This window comes from Portunus trituberculatus, chromosome 40, assembly GCF_017591435.1.
Source record: "Portunus trituberculatus isolate SZX2019 chromosome 40, ASM1759143v1, whole genome shotgun sequence".
NCBI classification, from domain to species: domain Eukaryota; kingdom Metazoa; phylum Arthropoda; class Malacostraca; order Decapoda; family Portunidae; genus Portunus; species Portunus trituberculatus.
This window is the reverse complement of record NC_059294.1, coordinates 20,823,123-20,844,512: the sequence shown is the minus strand read 5'-3', so window position 1 is coordinate 20,844,512 and position 21,390 is coordinate 20,823,123. Positions and strand designations below refer to the sequence as shown.

Genomic DNA, 21,390 nt, shown 5'->3' with positions numbered 1-21,390 from the left:
GGTTTTTATTAAACCATTTAATAGTCAGTAGTGAATTAATATGTGAAACCTAACAAAACATTTCTTATAAAAATACAGTAAATTTCTAAGACTTTGCACTCCAATTGCTGATTCCTCACACCAGCACTTCACTTAATTCGATACAACATCTTGCGCTGGAGTCGGTGCTGCAGCTCTCCTCTGCGAATCATGAAGTGCAGCACCTTGTATACTGCACGCTCAGGATATTTCTGCAATGCAAACCCCCAAAAATTTCAATTACAATAAAAATCTTGGGTCAGGTGCAGTAAAAAACTAATCACTATCCATCACTACGCCATTATGGTGTACTGACACAAGAAGCAGGATTGCCGTATGTGTTCACAGGATCCACACTCTTCTAAAATCAAATATAGCATGAGATAGTGCAAGCATGAGGCATTTGCTTTGGGCTAAGTTGCTGGTTACTGGACGCTATTTTAATGTATGGTGTGGTTAACGCTCCAACAAATCTCTGGAGAAGTGCCATTCTAAAATAGCTTCTCGTGGTACATCTTGATGCGCTCTACTTCAATGCTATAAAACATTGATCCTAAATTTATGCTAAAATTATCCACGTGATCTGGTAATGCACATTTTACTTTCTAGTTACCATAACCTAAATATTTATAACTGGGCTCTCAAGTGTTTCTACATCTGTTCATAATCTCCCACTACATATTTAGTTTGAAACATTCTCCTCTGGTTTCTATAGAGACTAAAGTTTTATCTGACAAATCTCCCAGAGTCCGGCAAGTATTATTTTTGATGACAGCATATTGTAACGTCCAAAACTATGTATAACAAAACGACTAGTCGATATCAGATTTCTCCCAAGTAACCCAAAAACCAAAGGCAGGAAATAAGAGTTTTGTAATGGTGTTGTAAAACCTGTCTATACATGTGCTGTGGTTGATTGTATGAACATATTAGGAAAGAATAATAGATGTGAAATGATGGGTTGTATTTCCAAAGAATAAAGTGACAACTTAAAGAAGACATAGGAAAAAGAGATATAAACAGGTAAGTAGTAACTCAGGGAAGGTATTGGAGAAATCATGTCTACAATCTTCACTAGTCATGCTTAGATTTAGCATTAAAGTATGGTTGTGTCTTTAATATTTACCATAACTTATATACATTATGTTAACTATACTTTGAATGGACAAAGTAAGGCCATATAGAGAAGAAAAATAGTATTAATCCCGAGATGATGATCCATTCAAGACCCAAGACAGTGTGCATAGTATCTAGTTCATTCTTCCAAATTTCTTGTTGTCTGCTTCATGATGGCAGCTAAAAACATTACTAATATTTTATTAGCTGTCTGAGAACATAAAAATAGTATGAATACTTTTTTCCGGGTAATCCCCTTTTGTGTAAAATTCTGTTGATTGGTGATCTGGTAATTTTTTTTTATAAGACTACAGCAGACATCCCAATTCAGTATCATGATGCAATCTCCTGTATTAAGCATGTAGGAGGAGAATAAACTTAAAAAAATAACATCAACAGCAAAGAATAAGCTAAACCAACAACACTCACAAACAATACATTTAATATCATAGAAGTATGCATAGTCTACCACCATTCATGTAAGACAAGAAAAAATAAAGCTAAGACAACAGGTGTGACACGATTGAAATAAATTCAGAATTCAGCATACCTGCTTCACAAAATCTTGAACAATGGAGTGCTCCAGGACTTGAGATCCAACAGCAAATCTCCTCCTGAGTTGTTTCTCAATCCGTGAAAGCATTTCCTTATCATCTTCTGTTGTGAATCCCTCCGCACCTGAAAAATAGTATGTTAAGTAAAAAAAAAAAAATATTTGTCATTTGAGAAAGGAATACAAGCAAAACCCATCATAAAACATATTTGTGGGTATTTATGTACAAGCATATGGATACAAATACCGATTAAGAAAATGCCATAAATTAATGTGAAAATCTATTTTGATTACTTCTGAATTTTTTTAAAGATCTAAAATAGAATTCATAAAATTTGAAATACAATATGTATCAGGATGGACATATACTCAAAGAAAATGAGTGTGTAAAAAGTATTCTTAAAGGATTTGGAAAAGATCTGAGATATGAAGAGGTAGAAAGGACTAAACACAGATTCCTAAGGTAGTTTGGATACTAGAAAGAATGACAGCAAATCAGTGACTAAGTGTACTGTATATGAGTAAGACAGATGCTATGGGAACAAAAGGAAGATCTGCTGGAATATTAGAGAAAAGGGTATGCAGACAATGAGTACATATAAATGCAAAGAAAAAATAAATACTGTTCCGAGATATTTATATCCAAGATAGAAAAACACTGCAGCACGAGAAAATCTTTCGCAAAATTTGCAAAAATATTACTATGTATTGTTTTCCTGTAAAGAGGGGCATACTAAAACAAACAGATATGCATATACGTCACAGAACACTAAATGTTGTGGTGTATCAGCATAGTGAAGCTAAAACAATGGCATGAAATTTTTCGAGGATAAAAAAAAGTGAGCAAGAGTATATTAAGTCTTATGAAAAACAAGAAATTTAAGATTTTGTACACAAAAGACTTATTAACTCACCAGCAAGGGAACCAGACATTGCTGCACTGAGGGTGGATACAGTAAAGAGCCTTAAAGCCTCATTAACGTCTCTCTCTGAGGCAAAAGGCTCAAGGCGCATCTTAGCCATCGACTCAGATATACGAATGATGGCTTCTAGTTGTCTGTTATGGAGAATTTGAAATTAATTAAAGAACACCCATATATATATATATATATATATATATATATATATATATATATATATATATATATATATATTTTTTTTTTTTTTTTTTTCCCTCTTTTATATCAATAGGAATAAAGGTCTTGTGAAAAGCCACACCAAGCTCCACATAAGTAAGAATTCAGCAAGATGTCATGCTTTACATTTAGATTTTCTGTTTCTTTACATAAGCATAGTTAAGTTCAGTTCATCGTCAATCATTTCTTGAAGATAATTCTCAATAGAACAAGCACAATGTGTCAGTGTTCAGATTATACATTACCTGACAGTGATAGGTATAGCCAATCTCTTGTCACTTTGATTCTCTGCTTCACGAGTGCCTCCTCTCATTATGACATAACGATGCATGAGCTTTTCAGCAGCACTTTCAGTCAGCCTTGGTCCACAGTGACTGATAAAAAGAACCAACAATATTACTAAAAGTATCTCAAGTTTCCCAACCAGAACAATATATATATATATATATATATATATTTTTTTTTTTACATTACAAGGGCACTGGCCAAGGGAAAACAAAGTGTTGGAAAAAAAAAATCCCGCTGGTTGCCAGGCCCTGTTAAGAGGAAAGTAGAGAAAGAAAAACAAAAAATCTAAAAGGAGGGTCCAGTTAACGTAAGAGGTGTCTTGACACTCCTCTTTTGAAAGAGTTTAAGTCATAGGCAGGTGGAAATACAGACACAGGTAGAGAGTTCCAGAGTTTACCAGTGTAGGGAATGAAGGAGTGAAGATACTGGTTAACTCTTGCATTAGGAAGATGGACAGAATAGGGATGAGAAGAAGTAGAGAGTCTTGTGCAGCGAGGCCGCAGGAGGGGAAGGCATGCAGTTAGCAAGTTCAGAAGAGCAGACAGCATGAAAACAGCGGTAGAAGACAGATAAAGATGCAACATTGCGGCGGTGACTTAAAGAATCAAGACAGTCAGTTAGAGGAGAAGAGTTGATAAGACGAAAAGCTTTAGATTCCACCTTGTTTAGTAAAGCTGTGTGTGGATCCCCAGACATGAGAGCCATACTCCATACACGGGCGGATAAGGCCCTTGTACAGAGCAAGCAGCTGGGAGGGAGAAAAATGGACGAAGACGCCATAGGACACCTAACTTCTTGGAAGCTGATTTAGCAAGAGTAGAGATGTGAAATTTCCAGTTTAGATTTTTAGTGAAGGATAGACCGAGTGTGTTTAATGTAGAGGAGAGGGAAGTTGAGTGTTATTGAAGAAGAGAGGATAGTTGTCTGGAAGGTTATGTCGAGTAGATAGTTGTAGAAATTGAGTTTTGAGGCATTGAACAAAACCAGGTTTTCTCTGCCCCAATCAGAAACAAGTGAAAGATCAGAAGTTAGGCGTCCTATAGCATCTCGCCTTGAGTCATTTAATTGTTGTTGGGTTGGGCGTCTGTTGAACGCTGTTGAATAATGCAGGTGGTATCATCAGCATAGGAGTGGATAGGGCATTGAGTCAGATTTAGGAGATCATTGATGAATAATAGAAAGAGAGTGGGTGATAGGACAGAACCCTGTGGAACACCACTGTTGATAGTTTTAGGGAAGAACAGTGACCGTCTACTACAGCAGCAATAGAACGATCGGAAAGGAAACTGGAGATGAAGGTACAGAGAAGGATAGAATCCGTAGGAGGGTAGTTTAGAAATTAAAGATTTGTGCCAGACTCTATCGAAGGCTTTCGATATGTCAAGGCCGACAGCAAAGGTTTCACCGAAGTCCCTAAAGAGGATGACCAAGATTCAGTTAGGAAAGTAAGAAGATCACCAGTAGATCTGCCTTTACGGAAACCATACTGGCAATCAGAGAGAAGGTTGTGAGCTGATAGATGCCTCATTATCTTCCTATTAAGGATAGACTCAAAGGCTTTAGAAAGGCAGGAAATCAAAGCTATAGGGCGGTAGTTAGAAGGATTGGAGTGGTCACCTTTTTAGGGACAGGTTGAATGTGAGCAAACTTCCAGCAAGAAGGATAAATAGAAGTAGAGACACAGATGAAAGAGTTTGACCAGGCAGTGAGCGAGTTCGGAAGCACAGTTTTGAGAACAACAGGAGGGACTCCATCCGGACCGTAAGCCTTCCGAGAATCAAGGCCAGAGAGGGCCAGGAAAACGTCTTTATAAAGAATTTTAATTTTAGGGATGAAGTAGTCAGAGGGTGGAGGAGTAGGAGGAATATGCCCAGAATCATCCAAAGTTGAGTTGGTAGCAAAGGTTTGAGCGAAGAGTTCAGCTTTAGAAAAGAAGAGACAGCTGTAGAGCCATCTGGATGAAGTAAAGGAGGAAAGACGAAGAAGTAAAGTTGTTAGAGATATTATTGGCTAGATGCCAGAAATCTCGAGAGGAGTTAGAATTGGAAAGACTTTGACATTTTCTATTGATGAAAGAGTTTTTAGTAAGTTGGAGAATAGATTTGGCATGATTACGGGCAGAAATATATAGGGCATGAGTTTCAGCAGTTGGATGGCTACGGAACCGTTTGTGAGCCGCCTCTCTATCATTGACAGCACGAGAACAAGCAGAGTTAAACCAAGGCTTTTTAGCTTTAGGGTTAGAGAAAGTATGAGGAATGTATAGCTCCATGCCAGAGATAATCACCTCTGTTATGCGCTCGGCACAAAGAGAAGGATCTCTGACATGAAAACAATAATCATCCCAAGGAAATCAGAATAGTACTGCCTTAGTTCCTCCCACTTAGCAGAGTTAAAATGCCAGAAGCACCTCCGCTTAGGCGGGTCCTGAGGCTGCACTGGAGTGATAGAACAGGTAACGGAAATTAGATTGTGGTCGGAGGAGCCCAACGGAGAGGAAAGTTTAACAGAGTAAGCAGAAGGGTTGGAGGTTAGGAAAAGATCAAGAATGTTGGGCGTGTCTCCAAGGCGGTCAGGAATACGGGTAGGGAACTGCACTAGCTGCTCTAGGTCATGAAGGATAGCAAAGTTGAAGGTTTGTTCACCAGGTTGGTCAGTGAAAGAAGATGAAAGCCAAAGCTGGTGGTGAACATTGAAATCCCTAAAATGGAGATCTCAGCAAAGGAAAGTGAGATAAGATGTGCTCCACCTTGGAAGTCAAATAGTCAAAGAATTTTACATAGTCAGAGGAATTAGGTGAGAGGTATACAGCACAGATGAATTTAGTTAGAGAGTGACATTGAAGTCTTAGCCAGATGGTAGAAAATTCTGAAGATTCAAGATTGTGGGCACGAGAGCAAGTGGTGTCGTTACGCACGTATGCGCAACATCCAGCTTTGGATTGAAAATGAGGATAGAGCAAGTAGGAGGGAACAGAAAAGGGGCTGCTGTCAGTAGTCACAGACAACTGTGTTTCAGTTAGGAAGAGAAGATGAGGTTTAGTAGAGGAGAGGTGGTGTTCCACAGATTGAAAATTAGAACGAAGGCCACGAATGTTGCAGAAATTGATAGTGAAAGTATTAGATGAAGTGTCAAGACACCCAAGGTCGACAGCAGAGGGCAGTCCGACCTGGGGACATTTATGGTCCCCTCCCCAGAGGGGGACTCCGAGGCAGGGCGTGGTGAAGCCATTATTAAATTTTGATTTGAAGAGAGTGTAAAAGTGTAAGGTGTTGTAGTGTAGTGTAGGAAGTAGTAGAAGTTGTCTTTAGAGGGCAGGCTGCAGCTGCTCAATTGTATAAATGAGACCACAAAGGGAACCGGGAAGAGAGGACACGGGAATCACTCAGTCTGCAGCACTGCCTACATCCCCGTAAGTACCTCTCCTGGAGTATTCCACACACACATATATATATATATATATATATATATATATATATATATATATATATATATATATATATATATATATATATATATATATATATATATATATATATATATATATATATATATATATATATATATATATATATATATATATATATATATATATATATATATATATATATATATATATATATATATATATATATATATATATATATATATATATATATATATATATATATATATATATATATATATATATTCTGCAAAGTGTTTGGGTGAAGTGATGGTGGAAGATGATGGCTTATAAATTTGAGTGCAGAAGCAAAAAGGAACCAAACAGTAAGAAGGCAGGAAGGTGATGGGTGAAGGAAGCAACATACAATATTGCCTAGCATCAATACTCACCAATACACACTCACAGGGCACCACTATGTAATATATTCTATGCATCTAATATCAGTGATTGACAGTGGCAATAAAGTAATGAAGGTTAAGCAGCAAGGATATTTCTTTATTGTATGATGATCCTTTGATTGAGTTCCACACCACATTATAATGAGAAAAAAAAAAAAAAAAAAAAAAAAAAAAAAAGTGCTTTATAGCCTGCTTCTCTGTGACAAAGGCAAAATGTTCCACCTGACATGCTATTTTGTCCTACGATATTTTTGTGTTCAAACTTTGAGATTGAACATACATTGCATACTTTTCTCAATGCATAATAAATCAACCATAACATAGGTACAATAATTATGCTATGGAAAAATAATAAAATAAATGAATAAATAAATACATAAAAAAAAAGATAACATGATATAGGTAAATGTTACCTTCTGCAGTAACTGATGAACTTCTTCAAGAATTTCAGGGACAGTTCACCTTTTGTAGCTTCTTCCACTGTTTGCCAAGCATTCAGGTGGACATTCATCACATGCTTTGCTAGAGTCTAGATGAATAAAAGAAACCACAATTAGAAATCATAACCTATAGCCTCTACTTTATGTTACTTCATTATACATGCAATGCAACAGCCTTTATCTTTATGTGAAACTGTGCTAATTCATAATGCATATTAATATATGATGTATAAATAATGTCTCATATGTTCCCTTTAGCACTTTCAAGGTAAAGTAATATAATTTGGAAACCATGATATGCATTTCAGTGCATTAATATGCCATGATTTTTATATTTGAAATCAACAATATTCATCATAAATTTTTCTTTATGGTTTTTAATAAACTTTCCTGCATCTATCACAATAAAAAAAAGATTTAGAGTTATAATATAAATAAGGACTTTCTCTATTCTAGAGTTACAACCTGCAATCTGAGAAATATGTTTCAAGCTATCCATGAAACTTTGGGATGCTGAGATTATTAAAAAGTAGGTATGAGGTAATACATAAATCAAGTCAGTTTGTTGGTGTGAGAAGAAAAGTTAGAAAATACAAAAATTAAAAAAGTATTGTGTGAACAGCATGACTTTCTTTGTACACATCCACGTAGTTTGAAGAACATGAAGTGGATGCAGATGCAACCAAAACCTCCACTCTGAGTTGCATAGAAATAAAATATGAAGCATACATACTGTATCTTTGCCTTCATCATGTTCATCTTTGACAATGTAGATCATGTCAAATCTTGAAAGAATGGTGGGCATGAAGTCTATATTCTCTTCCCCTTTAGTGTCATCCCAACGGCCAAATACTGAGTTGGCTGCAGCCATCACTGAACATCGGGAATTCAAGGTGGTGGTAATACCAGCCTTGGCAATGGATATGGTCTGCTGTTCCATTGCTTCGTGAATTGCCACACGGTCATCCTCACGCATTTTGTCAAACTCATCAATGCACACCACGCCTCCATCAGCCAAAACCATGGCTCCTCCTTCCATGATGAAATTGCGCTGGAAGGAAAGTAAATATTTTAGACACTATCTCATCTTATCATCAAATAAAACTGAAGTTTATACAAGCTACAAATGTTGTTTAAAAACACAATGTTGGAAAATTAGGAGATTTCACCAATAAATATTCCTAGACTTAACACCAATGCATAAAACAATAGCAACACAAAGACTTGTCCATATCATATTTGATATTAATCACATGCACAACAAACTTCACACTTATCCCAAATCAAGTTGCCATATTAGTAAGTAACATGAAGTACCAAATGACAACATGGAGAAAAAACAATTAACCCCCAAAAAACATGGAATGTAGTATTCATATACAGTGAGCAAATCAGCCCTGAGCAACTTACAGACACAGGATCCCTAATGACTGATGCTGTCAACCCTGCAGCTGAAGAGCCTTTTCCTGATGTGTACACAGCAATTGGAGCCACTTTTTCAACAAACTTCAGCAACTGAGATTTGGCTGTTCCAGGGTCGCCCAACAGCAAAAGATTCACATCTCCTCTTCGGGACAGACCATCTGGGAGCAGTTTGCGAGACCCACCAAAGAGAAGGCAAGCAACAGACTTCTTAATATCTTCAAAACCATATATACTTGGGGCAATACTCTTAGTGATTCTTTCATACACATCGTCTGACTGAGAAAGCTGCTTAAATTCCTTTTCCTCTGCCGCAGTGATGTTGATGCCTGTGGAGTGTCCACGGCCCTCCTGGTCAGCCTGGATGCCAATAGCTCTCAAATATGGGGCTCGGATACCCACAGCAACCTTCTCACGGGAGCCTTTCTGTTGGGAGAAAAACATGTTGCATATGGGGAGAGGGGGAAGAGGGGAAATATCACTATAGTAAATCTAAATTGTACTGACCCGTAGGGTGTTGTTCACCATTCTGCTAGATTTCAAACCAAAATATTGTCTATACTACTCATGGTTCTTTAATTATAGTATCATCAACAAACGGCATTCTAAGAACATTCTGACGATTTCATCAAATAGCAGATCATATAAATTAGTGTTATATACCAAATAAAATTAAGGTATTTCATGTGCATGTATGCAACGTTGTCACTCAACCCAAGGCGGGATTTTCCCTAGGGGGAAGGAGAGGAGTCAGGTCACCACACAGGTGCAAATAGACTCACTTTTCACCTGGTTGCCACTATGAAAGGACACACCGACGCTTCCCCGTCTTACTGTATGTTGTCCAGGCAAACCAAAAATTTGTCTACAGAATTAATAAATACTTCTTTGAAAGAAAAAGCAAATTGAGGACCATTTTTACCCACAAATCAAGCAAGAAAGAGAACAGCAGATGCAGCTGGTTTGTCTGAAGCCACAGGGAAGAGAATTTGTTCCAGCATAAACAAGATATGCAACACATCCTTATCAGCCTGTTTTTACTTTTCCGAAAGGAGAGAGAGAGAGAGAAAAAAAAAAAAAAAAAAAAAAAAAAAAAAGCTGTGCAACAATAACAAACTTTGATGACTTCAACAAGTCAGCTTGGGACAACAACTGAATTAAAACAGTCTCACCTTATGTTTCTTTTCCTCACTCATTACATTACACTGGATATCTCCGGAGGACATAACAAAAAATATTAGATAAATTATCTGCCTCATTTTCATTTTTACAACCAGCATTTTTATTGTATTTAATTTACCTATAGCATCTTCATGTCTTGTCCCTTGGAGGCCCCCCAATTTTTTTTTTTTTTAACAAAGTCATACATTAAATTGAATAAAGAACCATTATTCTGTTTTCTCTGAAGTAATGAGAGATATGGAAATGTTTCACAAATTATCCGTCTCACCTTATGGGTCAGTACAATTAAGTAATGAGAGATATGGAAATGTTTCACAAATTATCCGTCTCACCTTATGGGTCAGTACAATTTAGTTTGACTATAATATTTTATTCACTATTGACAGGAAAAGTTTGTGAAATACATATTAAGAATTATAATCAGCAGTGTTTACAACTCACAGTTGCTTTGCCTGCTTTTTTGATGGAGTAAATCCCCAAAACTGACACACGGTTCCCTGGGACGACCTTTTCACACAAAAACCTGTAATATTGAAACAAACATGTTATTTGTGTTCATGAGAGAGAGAGAGAGAGAGAGAGAGAGAGAGAGAGAGAGAGAGAGAGAGAGAGAGAGAGAGAGAGAGAGAGAGAGAGAGAGAGAGATACAAGCAGATGATACCAATAGTGCAAATACACCTGCTTCTTCACATTATCTTTGATATGATATGATACAAAGAAAACAGTTAGCAAATAATCCAAGACATACTCTTCTAATTGCTGGAAGTTGAGAAAGTTGTCATATGTTCATATAGTGTCGACCAGGGTAATTTGGACCAGGTTTTGACAAACTTTGATACTGTTCCCAAATTTATAAAGATAAACTTACAAAAATTTTATGAAAACATAAGCAAGTTATTGCCTTTAAATCATTCATAGCAGATTCTTCAGCTTTGAAGTAATAAGTGTGGTTCTGTTATAAAAAAAATGGGGTAATGTGAACCCCCCACCAGGGTAAACTGAACCACCCATGGGGTAATTTGAACCACCCTTTATAAATGCAAAAAAAAAAAAAAAAAAAAAAAAAAAATATATATATATATATATATATATATATATATATATATATATATATATATATATATATATATATATATATATATATATAAATGGATATAATTCCTCAAAAAAAAAAAGTTTTATTTCATAAACATTGAGCCTTTCACATTCAAAATAACAAAATCAATGGCAAGAAACAGTGTAGAACAAAAAACTGTTACTCATAGACTACATAGCCTACTCATTTACTTGGCTACTTTAGCCAATGTTTTGGTGTAACACTTGAAGTTATTGTATTCAGTAAGAAGATTATTTATTCTGAATGTGAAAGGTACTTTTATAAGGTCCCTATGAAGTGATACATAAGCATATAATAAGCAGATTATATGCATATATATTACTAATGGGCACTCTAGCAGACGAAAGAGGATCAGCTGAGTAAAAACAGGGTATAGGCTCAGGGTGTCAAAAGACTGGTCACGTTAATTTTCCTTCCCACTCTGCAGGCTAGCGAGCAACAGGGAGCTGATTTTTTGTATAAAAATACTGCTCATTGGTTTCCACATTCATTTTCTATAGATTATTGAGCTCGCTATCGCTCGCTAGCCTGTAGAGAGTGTGAGCGGACAATTCCTAGCTTTTGAAGTCCTTTATAGGCTTATAGTCTTCATTAAAAATTTCCTAAATTACCCTAATTATCCTAATAATCATTATTGGGTATATAATGAGTCTAAGCAATCCCTTTATAAGCCAAAGATGGCACAGGGCAAAATATTAATGCATATTCTCAAAATATAAACAATTGCGCACTAAAACTACGGTTCGATTTCCCGCCGCATTTTCCTTACCGGGGTAAATTAAACCAAAACGTGAGCGTTAATTGTGAGAAAACAAAGCTAAATAAAGTATTGCTGATGAAATCATGTTAAAGTAGAGGTAAAACACTCTATAATCATCAATTTGGAAGAGGATAGTTAGCTGCGTCTGACCGCCACAACAAAGTTTGCCAAACCCGCTGATTTGGTAAACAAACTTTGCCACACTTTTTTTTGGCTACGATTCAGTGCTTTCAGTCATATAATTGTAATTTCTTTCCTGTATTGATTTTTTTTTTATCAAACCTGAACAAGAAATGTGAAAATAGTTACTTTCTATCGTGAAATGCTCAAAACTTCAAAAAGAAATTTATATATGAATTTATTGTAAATCAGAATGAGGCGGTCCGAATTGTACCGGTTCGTTGAACGGTCCGATTTTCCCCGGTCAACACTACTATAGCTAATGATGATACAGTCTTTGTTTTAATAAAGTAATTCCTGCTATTGTTGTACATGTACTTGCATCATTTTCAGTTCCCTTTGCACATCTTATTCAAATATGTAATATTTGACTGACATTCCTCAAGAAAAGTAATAACAAAATATACATGTTGAAAACTATGATAATAACTACTTAATAAGCAAAATAGTTAACACCAACAATCCTTGCAATTTTTTTTAAGAGAAGACATTAAATAAAAATCAGATTAATTCACTGAGTGCAAATCCAAACTCTTTCAGCCTACACTTGCTTTATTGAACAAGATCAATGAGATATAATGATCATTATGTTTAAGATATTAGTCACATGCTGAAAATCATCTTTACTCCTAATGCACTACAGATTGCTATACTAGGCTTTGTAGTTACTGTCACTCCCTCTCACTTTCTCACCTGTCAACATAGATCTGAAGGTGACGAGGCATCTCTCCCTGGGGAAGATTCTCAGGGACTTCCTGAAGCTTCAGTACTTGATAGTCAACACAAGCACACATGTCAGGAACAATGAAGAATGGATCCAAGGGACACTTTTCAGCTCCAACCTGTTCTCTGTTACCAACAGAAATTTTCACTAAATGACTTAGAAATAGTCTGTTTTTTGAGAGTTGCAACCAAATAACAGGAAGAATGTTTTTAAGGAGCAAAGTACTCAAAGGTATTTTTAGTCTAGATAAGAACTAAATTAGACAAATATATGTTACTAAGAATACAAAATCAAGAACTGTCCCAGGAGCCCTATTCAACATGTCCATCTGCATTCTCAAATGAAAAGTAAGCACATCTATGGTGAAAGGAATAAAATCACTTTGACGGTAGATAATTCTTCCTTATTGCATAGAAATTTCATTACAGAATATGTTCTAACACTCACGTATTACATCTTCGTGGAAGCTGATATCCCTCTAGCCCAGGCTTCACTGGCAGATTTGTGATGGTGTTCCGGCAAGTCTGGCACTGAATGGTGATGGTCTGAGCCTTGGCTTTTACACCAGAAGCAGCAACAACAATGCCTGCTACTTTCACCAAGTGGCTTACTTCTTGAGACTAGAAAAAAAAGAAATTAGAGAAATGTCATGTAAATGCTCAGTTCAGCATTCAAAATCACATAAAACTAAGCTATATTTTCATCTTGCTTTCTACAGGAAATAATCCCATGATATAAGGCAATTGCAGAAATGTCTTCACATTAGGTCAATACTGCTTGATATGTATTAGTACATATATATATATATATACCTTTGCTGTCCAAATGAGTAGATTTTTCCTTACAATATGTGAATAGCTATGAAGTTTACTTCATTAAGGATTTTTTTATTCTTAACTCTCAAGGACTGATATACCCATTCTGATCAGCAAAGGAAACCTAGTCAAGGGGATCACACACCTGAAGTTTGCGGATGTCAGTAGGGAGAGCAGCACCATTCAGCATGATCTGAATGGGTTCAACTTTTCCTCACCCTCGGGTCTTGGGGCCGTTATCTCATCGACGACTTCTGTAGCAGCACTTTCAAACTGGAAATTTATAAGCAAGGTAAAATTTAGAAAAATTATGTGTACTACATAATCAATTCATGATTTTTTTGGGGGGTGGTTTTTTGTAGTATTTTAAGAAAATGTTTTCAATTCATATATTAGGATATAAAGACTTGGTAAGTTACTCTTAAAAAAATTTTAACAACTGTTTCACACATGAAGTAGAATTCATGAAATAAAAGTAAAATGCAATGTTTCTTCACTTCAAAATTCAATTTTCTCTCAAAATTAAATATCTATCAAAGCTCAAGTAAATAATATACTTTACTGAATAATACCTAATTAACATTACCATAATTTCTTTCCAGAGATCAATACAATTTCACAGTTCTAAATTTATAACAATCACCTACAAGTTCTACTGTGTACCTCTTAAGTTTTCCCTTTCTTTCTCCTACCTGGTTGTTTTTTTCAAACACCTTAAACTCTTCTGTTCATATGGCCGGCCAACCATCTCCACGTATCTAGACCATGCTAAAAAGCCCACACCATACAACACAAGCATGATTTAATTTGACTAACAAACACATAACATTTAAACAAAGCTTACAAGAGGAATATGTTCAATAGGAGATTTCTTGAGCTTTTCAGCCAAGGTTTCATCAAATGCAGCCACATCTTCAATATTAACTTCCAGGTAATACTGCCTCAAGTTGTAATGACGCTTCAGTGCATCTCTGAAAATAAAGAACAGAATCTGAAATAACAAGAAATTGCACATCATACCTATGAAAGCATTGCATGTTTTGGATACAACTGTCGTTAGCCAACCAATTGACAACTAGTTATATTCCTAAATTTGATCATTAGTTTGATAAATACATTGAAAGTGTAAGAGATCCTCATACAGGTAAATAAAAGAAAAAAATTTATAAGCTTAACAAATCCAAGCTTACCACAACATAGTTTAGACGGTTGATATTCATACGATCAAACAAGAAAATCAGGAGAAATAATGGGTCACTCAAGAACAACTACCGATACACAATGCTGGACCATGGTAGATCATTGGGGCTGGATTGGCACGTTGTCCTGTCACAGATTCGACCCCCATTCACTCCAACAAAGCCACAAAGCATAACTCTACAGTTCAATACTTGATTCAGATTTTGCAGCATTACATAACCTTTGGCATCTTATCCTTATTGTGGTATATATAGAATAAATCCAAGAAAAGCTATTAGCTCAAGTCAAAACAGGCTGGATAGTATACACAAAGGGATATACCATTATTTTTAGAAGAAATTAAGTCCATAAGTGATTTAAAAATGTAAACTGTTGTTAAAAATGACCTTAAATACCCAACCAACACACGTAACAATCCCTAGCCAAGTTATCACATCACATCGGTCTCATCAAGGCTCACGGGGAACAGAAACACCAACCTGTACTTGTAGTTGAAGTTTCCCTGGTGAAACTCCCTAATAAACTCACGAAACTTCTTCTTAACAGTTTGCAGATTTATCTGGTTCTGTTCCTCATGATCGTCTCCGGCGAAATTGTCGGAGAAGAAGATGCCTGGGTCATCGAATCCTTCCATTTTCCACAAGCTGCTTCGCGTTACGCCTGTTGCTGCCTCACACTAGAAAAGGCGCGAAACTCTCCCGCCAAAACTTCTTGTTTGGACACAGGGACCATCTCACTCTCACAGTAGATTAAAATAATGGCAATTCTTCCTCGTGAAGTTGTTTTACTGTCTTTATATGGATACCAACATATACAAAATATGTAACATATCATGAAAAAGAATATTCAAATGGCTAAAAATAGGGTATGGTTGATATAAGGTCGCTGCTAACGTGACGCGCCCCCATTTGAGGTTTAACGCAAATTTAGAGTAATTTTGGCATTTACAATATCTGGATATGATACTGGGCTTTGTACATGATATTTTGTTAGTTTCATATATTTCAACAGCTTGCTGTGCTCTCTCTGGCAGGCGACTAATCGATTTCCCTTGATGAGTTTTGCCACTAAAGAGTTCTATGTTTGCAATACCTTATGGATGAAACTACAAAATTGTTGAATTAACTATTCACTTTATTGTTACAGGAACATTGAATATAATAGAGAAAAAAGTCAAGATGGGAAAATCTTATAGGTAGTAGAGTGACATGTTATCCAGTCTGAGGGCACAAATTCCATACCTTATACTACAGCATGTTAATGTTCTACTGTGAATCAAGCCTTAGTGCACTAATGAATGAGTTAGAACTACATTCTAGAATATAAAGCCATTTAATTTATATTCAAAAGACTATATTATGTTATTATTGGAACCAACAACATTGTTTACAATATTGACAAATCAAGTTACACACTCTTAATGCAATTATTAATTTTTGCTCTCAGAATTTTAAATGATCTATTGTAGTTATAATTTTAGTTTGAATTTAGTATAACCAATCAAATTGGCGCAAATTTAGCATCAAAATACAGATTTCTATCCCACACAAAATATTTGAGATTAAATTTTCAGATAAATAAAACAGAAAACAGACTTATTTAGTTGTTTTATATATATATTTCTATAATGAAAATTATAGTATCATATTATTTTCCGTTCCTAGCTTTCTGGAGATGATATGTATATTTTTTTGTATCATAGGTAACAAATGCTGCGTCCCTTGTCAAACAAAAAGTGTCGGAAATCAAGCGACCCACACAAACAGCTGAGTTATGGCCAGCAGAGGAAAGCAAGATATTCCCGCCCGTTAGCTTTTTAGGTGCGGCCCCTTTATAAGATGGCCAGGAAGAAGGTGAGAGCCACTAGACCATAGTTTGATTACCTGATGAACAATTTTACGTATCGTGAGAAAATTTTGCGTATTTTTCATAAATAAGTAACACGCAACTCGGGAGATCTTTCACTATCTTTCAATTTCAGCCAATACAGAGGTAGCTTTTTTGGAGTTAATAGCTGATTTATAAGTACTATCGACCAAAACTGGACAAATTCTGTGTGTAAATATAAGAGTAGAACCACAGTAACGTATATTTCAAGTATGCACCGCCAGCCAGCAAGACCTGAAGTTGAAGTTACGGGTTTTGTGTAGCCCAGGCTTTTGGAAAAATAAATTTATGCCGTTTGTAACATCGCTTATCAGAAATATGAAGTCTAACCGAAGCAATTCATGGTAATACATCTGAAAATATTGGTCTTGCTCATATTACTTTGCTTGTATAGGTTCATGCTGCTCACAATAACAGGATTACGTGTAGTAGAGAGGTGAATATTTAGCCGTGCTAGTGTTTATGTTGATATGATGTGTAATATTGTGTGTTTAGGAGTTCTATTCACCTAGTTTTTGCCATGTATCTTAGAAAATACTTATGATTTATTCTTCCACATATCTATTCAGTAAAATTTACATATTTCTTTCAATTTTACTGTGAGAGGACAAATATTTGATGCAAAATAAGGGTTATTTATTTATTTATTTATTTTTTTTTTTTTTCTCATGTGGCAAGCGACATTTAGTTTTTTTCTTGGATTATGTTCTTTTGTCATTTTATTTATTTATTTTATATGTATATTTATATTTATTTATTTATATTTTTTGAAGGGTGAATGAAGTTCTCTAATATTGTTGATCCCACCATAGATTCGGAGTACAAGCTCTGAATCAGCAAGCTCAACTAGTGGCTCTTCTTCCTCATCGTCAAGTTCCTCTTCTTCCTCGTCTTCCTCATCTTCATCAGACTCCTCGTCATCTTCTGATTCAGAACAGTCATCTGCCGTTTCAACTAGGTGAGTGATTGTAGTGCAGGTATGTTAATAAGTGTTTCTATCGTAAGTTTATTATTACACTTTATTACTCCTACTACTACTGCTACTACTATTTCTACTATTACTACTACTACTACTACTACTACTGTTATTATTGTTAATATTACTATTATAATCATTATTATTGTTATTATTATTGCTATCATCATTGTTATTAGTTCTATTATTATTATTATTATTATTATTATTATTATTATTATTATTATCATTATTATCATTATCATTATTATTATTATTATTATTATTATTATTATTATTATTATTTGTGATGTTCTTTATTGCTTGAAGATAAAGTTGTCATTAAGATTATGTACAGTGTTGCACTGTGAATTAATGTCCTTATTTTACATGCATGTCATAATTTTTTACAAATACTTCTGGTAGAATGAATTTGCTTCAGTTCAGCCATACTTCAAAAAGTAGGAATTTCTTGTTTTAGCATTTAGAAAGCATTGTCACATACATCAAAAAAGGTATTTTATCACTCCCATTGTTGTTTATGTACTACAGATACAGTAGGGTGCGCAACAACCCACAGTCATTACAATGCACAAGTACCATAATGCACTGAGATTGTAATGAAAATTAAATCGGAATAATGAACCAAACTGGCCAGACAAGCTTGCCATTTTTGTGACCACTAATATATTGACAGAAATTAAACAGAATAACAGACTAAAACTCATAAGACTAATTCACCAGCTTTGTAAGCCATTGCTTACTTCTCCACCACCAACGCTTGTCATCATGAACTAACAATATAAACATTCAGTTTGCTGTGCAACTTGTTATGTTTATGCCTGCTCCCTGATGCACTGAAGTGATTTTCTTGTGTATTCATGCCCCCTCACCAACCATTCCACAAGCCATGGATTGTCAGAAGTAGGCTGAGAAGACCTCATGAGAAGAAAATGGCACGAGCTTGCTTTTGCAGTAGTGATAATAAAGAAAATCTGTGAAAAACACAAACTTTTACATAGTTTGTAGTATGTATGATCAAGAAAAGAATATATATATATATATATATATATATATATATATATATATATATATATATATATATATATATATATATATATATATATATATATATATATATATATATATATATATATATATATGTATATATATATATATATATATATATATATATATATATATATATATATATATATATATATATATATATATATATATATATTGTCATCTCAGATGTAGTATTGCAAATGTTCTCTTTTTTTTTGTATAAACACTTGGAATTTTTAAGATTTATATATTTATTTATTTACTCATTTAATTATTTTTTGGGTTGGGTTCCTGGAATTGATTTTTCTCATTGGTTTTTCAGTTGCTAAAATGGACATTTGCTGTGACAAATGCTACATTTGAACAAATCACATTCGTTGTTGCGTACCCTACTATACTTTCCTAAGAGGTCTTTTCTAATATATCTCTGAACAGTCTTGAGTGCCTTGGTAAATAGACTCAGGTCATTCTGTTATATCCAAAGATGATTTGCTTGCAAGCAGAACTCTCTTTACTCTATTTGAAAATTTTTCTTTAATGCAATCTTGTGGTTATGAAAAATCTAACAGCATTTGGAAATGTGAGTGAAGTATTTTCTGTACACCTGATTATCATTTTAGTTGTGTGATGCTTTTTCTTGCAATGTCATAGAAACACTGAAAAATTCATCTGAAAAGAGGATGAATCAGTTATGAGGAGCCTTTGTCAGGGATCAAATCTCAGTCTGGACACTGCTACTGATAATATATGGATGATCACCAAAGACTGACTGTGTTTTTCCTCAGTCTTTGCTGTTCTGTCACAACAATCATACCTTGATGGTATGTATATCCAACAAATAAGATTTCATTTTGTGTCTGCTTGTGTGAAGAATAGCAGCATCTGAGAAAATGACACCACCTGTGGTGGTGTCATTTTCTCAGATGACACCTACCAAAAAAATTAAACTTATAGAGAAGCCATAGCAGTCAGTATCATAAAGTTCAACAAACAAGTTAATTTTAACACCAGATTCCATCTTCTTCACATGTATTCATCAAACACTTGATACACAACTCAGCAGTGCTACTCAGCTGAAACATGAATTATTTTCAGGCAGGTCCAGCAGGTTGACAAAATGTATATTTGAAGCTCCTATTATATATCTTCATTTCAAGGTGAGCTTTGTATGATAAAACAAGAAAATATAAAGTGAGATCAATAGGGACATACTGGAATTGTAGTAGGGAAATATATTTATAATGCTCAAGAAGACTTGCATATTGAGAATTATGAGAACTCTGCAAAAAAGTAAGTTGCTGTCTAATAAATGGTTAGATAGATATTGGTATCAAAAGGTATTATAACATTTCTTTTTCTTTCTTTTTACTGTTAATGTTTTCAGCAGTGGCAACTTGCATGGTTATTTATTTTTTATGCATTTTTTTCTTTGTCAGCAAACTTTACTGTATAGAATAATGTGGACAGTTTACTGGAAGGTTTTATTACTTCTTTTGGTATTACTGTTGTCTTGTACATATTGGCAGTTCTTTTGATGCATTATAGCTCTTAAATGCATTAACTTTTCAACATTGGAAATCTTGAAAGGAAAAATTATGACAGACATTAGCAGGAGGTTAAAGGCTTTGATGAAATGCTTTATTGCCCAAGTATTCATATAGAAAAGTGGGAATTATGGTGTGTGTGTGTGTGTGTGTGTGTGTCCCATATCTGAATGGGTTTATGTTCGTTTGTTTTCAGAGCCAGTTTTAGGCACAGTCAGATGCATAGATATTGGTGCTTATGATGACTTAACTTATTTAGGTACTGCAAACTTTCTTCAACATATATATATTTTTTTCTTTTCTTTTTCTTCTTTTTTTTTTAGAATATGTATAATACAAAAAATTCATAATATATATTTTTTTATGTATCATATAAACATTATCTATATAACTTCAAAACTTGTATGAGTGAAATTTTCTCATGGAAAAGGTAGATGAAAGAATATTAAGAGATGCCAAAATATATTCCTGGTTAGAATCCTTGGGACACTAGAACTGGCCCTGGGTATTTCTATTTGCAGAGTTTTTAAAGCCGTAAAGTTATGCCGTAATCTCAAAATGGGGCTTTTATATCATAGAATTTGGGAAGGGCCCTGGTTTTTTATATTTTTGCTTTTAGAGATCAGACTACAGAAAATTGGTAAAATAAATTGCAGGAAAAAATAATGTTGTGACATCAACAATTTGTCAATAGAATACTATGAAAATCCATGATCGACCAAAAAATTGAATTCATAGGGGGTTACTGTTTGAGCTGTGAACCCTGTAGAATTCTTGTGGTTCTAATTAAAGACTGATCTTGTGTTGTTGCAAGATTATTTTTTGTACAATTCTTGTACAATTTTTAAAATATATTTTTTAAATAATGAATGAAAACTTTGAACCAGAGGATTGTTATGACATGGAAAGGTTGGGCATTGTGAATACAGTAGTTTAAAAATCTATAACACCGAAACCTTTACTGATATCAGGGAAGATTTTGTAGGTCCTGTGAATTCTGCATAAATTCTGTAGATGTTAGTTCTAATGCTCCATTGATTAGGTATGGTTTCTTGTGTTGACTAGTTATTTATCATAATTACTCTTACTATATGATCTACACCCATCTGTCTTGTGTGTTAATGTTATTAATACAACTT

General features: G+C 34.7%; 2 protein-coding genes across 6 annotated transcripts in view; one reads left to right on the top strand and one right to left on the bottom strand.

The window, feature by feature from the left end:
• Nucleotides 1–2: 2 nt before the first annotated feature.
• LOC123516162 (DNA replication licensing factor mcm5-like) lies at nucleotides 3–15,494 on the bottom strand. The gene is given in 14 exon segments (XM_045275324.1): nucleotides 3–230; nucleotides 1,685–1,812; nucleotides 2,602–2,744; nucleotides 3,069–3,197; nucleotides 7,371–7,486; nucleotides 8,131–8,448; nucleotides 8,808–9,245; nucleotides 10,443–10,524; nucleotides 12,752–12,907; nucleotides 13,230–13,402; nucleotides 13,743–13,804; nucleotides 13,807–13,870; nucleotides 14,442–14,568; nucleotides 15,277–15,494. Coding segments are annotated over 14 exon segments (2,193 nt in total). The 5' UTR covers nucleotides 15,432–15,494; the 3' UTR covers nucleotides 3–128.
• Nucleotides 15,495–16,527: 1,033 nt separating this feature from the next.
• The window catches only part of LOC123516078 (histone acetyltransferase KAT7-like), a 49,766-nt gene continuing 44,903 nt past the window's right edge, over nucleotides 16,528–21,390 (top strand). For all 5 annotated transcript variants that reach the window (XM_045275129.1, XM_045275128.1, XM_045275127.1 and 2 more), the window contains exons 1-2: nucleotides 16,528–16,650; nucleotides 17,497–17,642. In XM_045275129.1, the coding sequence (XP_045131064.1) occupies nucleotides 16,636–16,650; nucleotides 17,497–17,642 (161 nt within the window). In that variant the 5' untranslated portion in view covers nucleotides 16,528–16,635. The remainder of the gene's footprint in view (nucleotides 16,651–17,496; nucleotides 17,643–21,390) is intronic.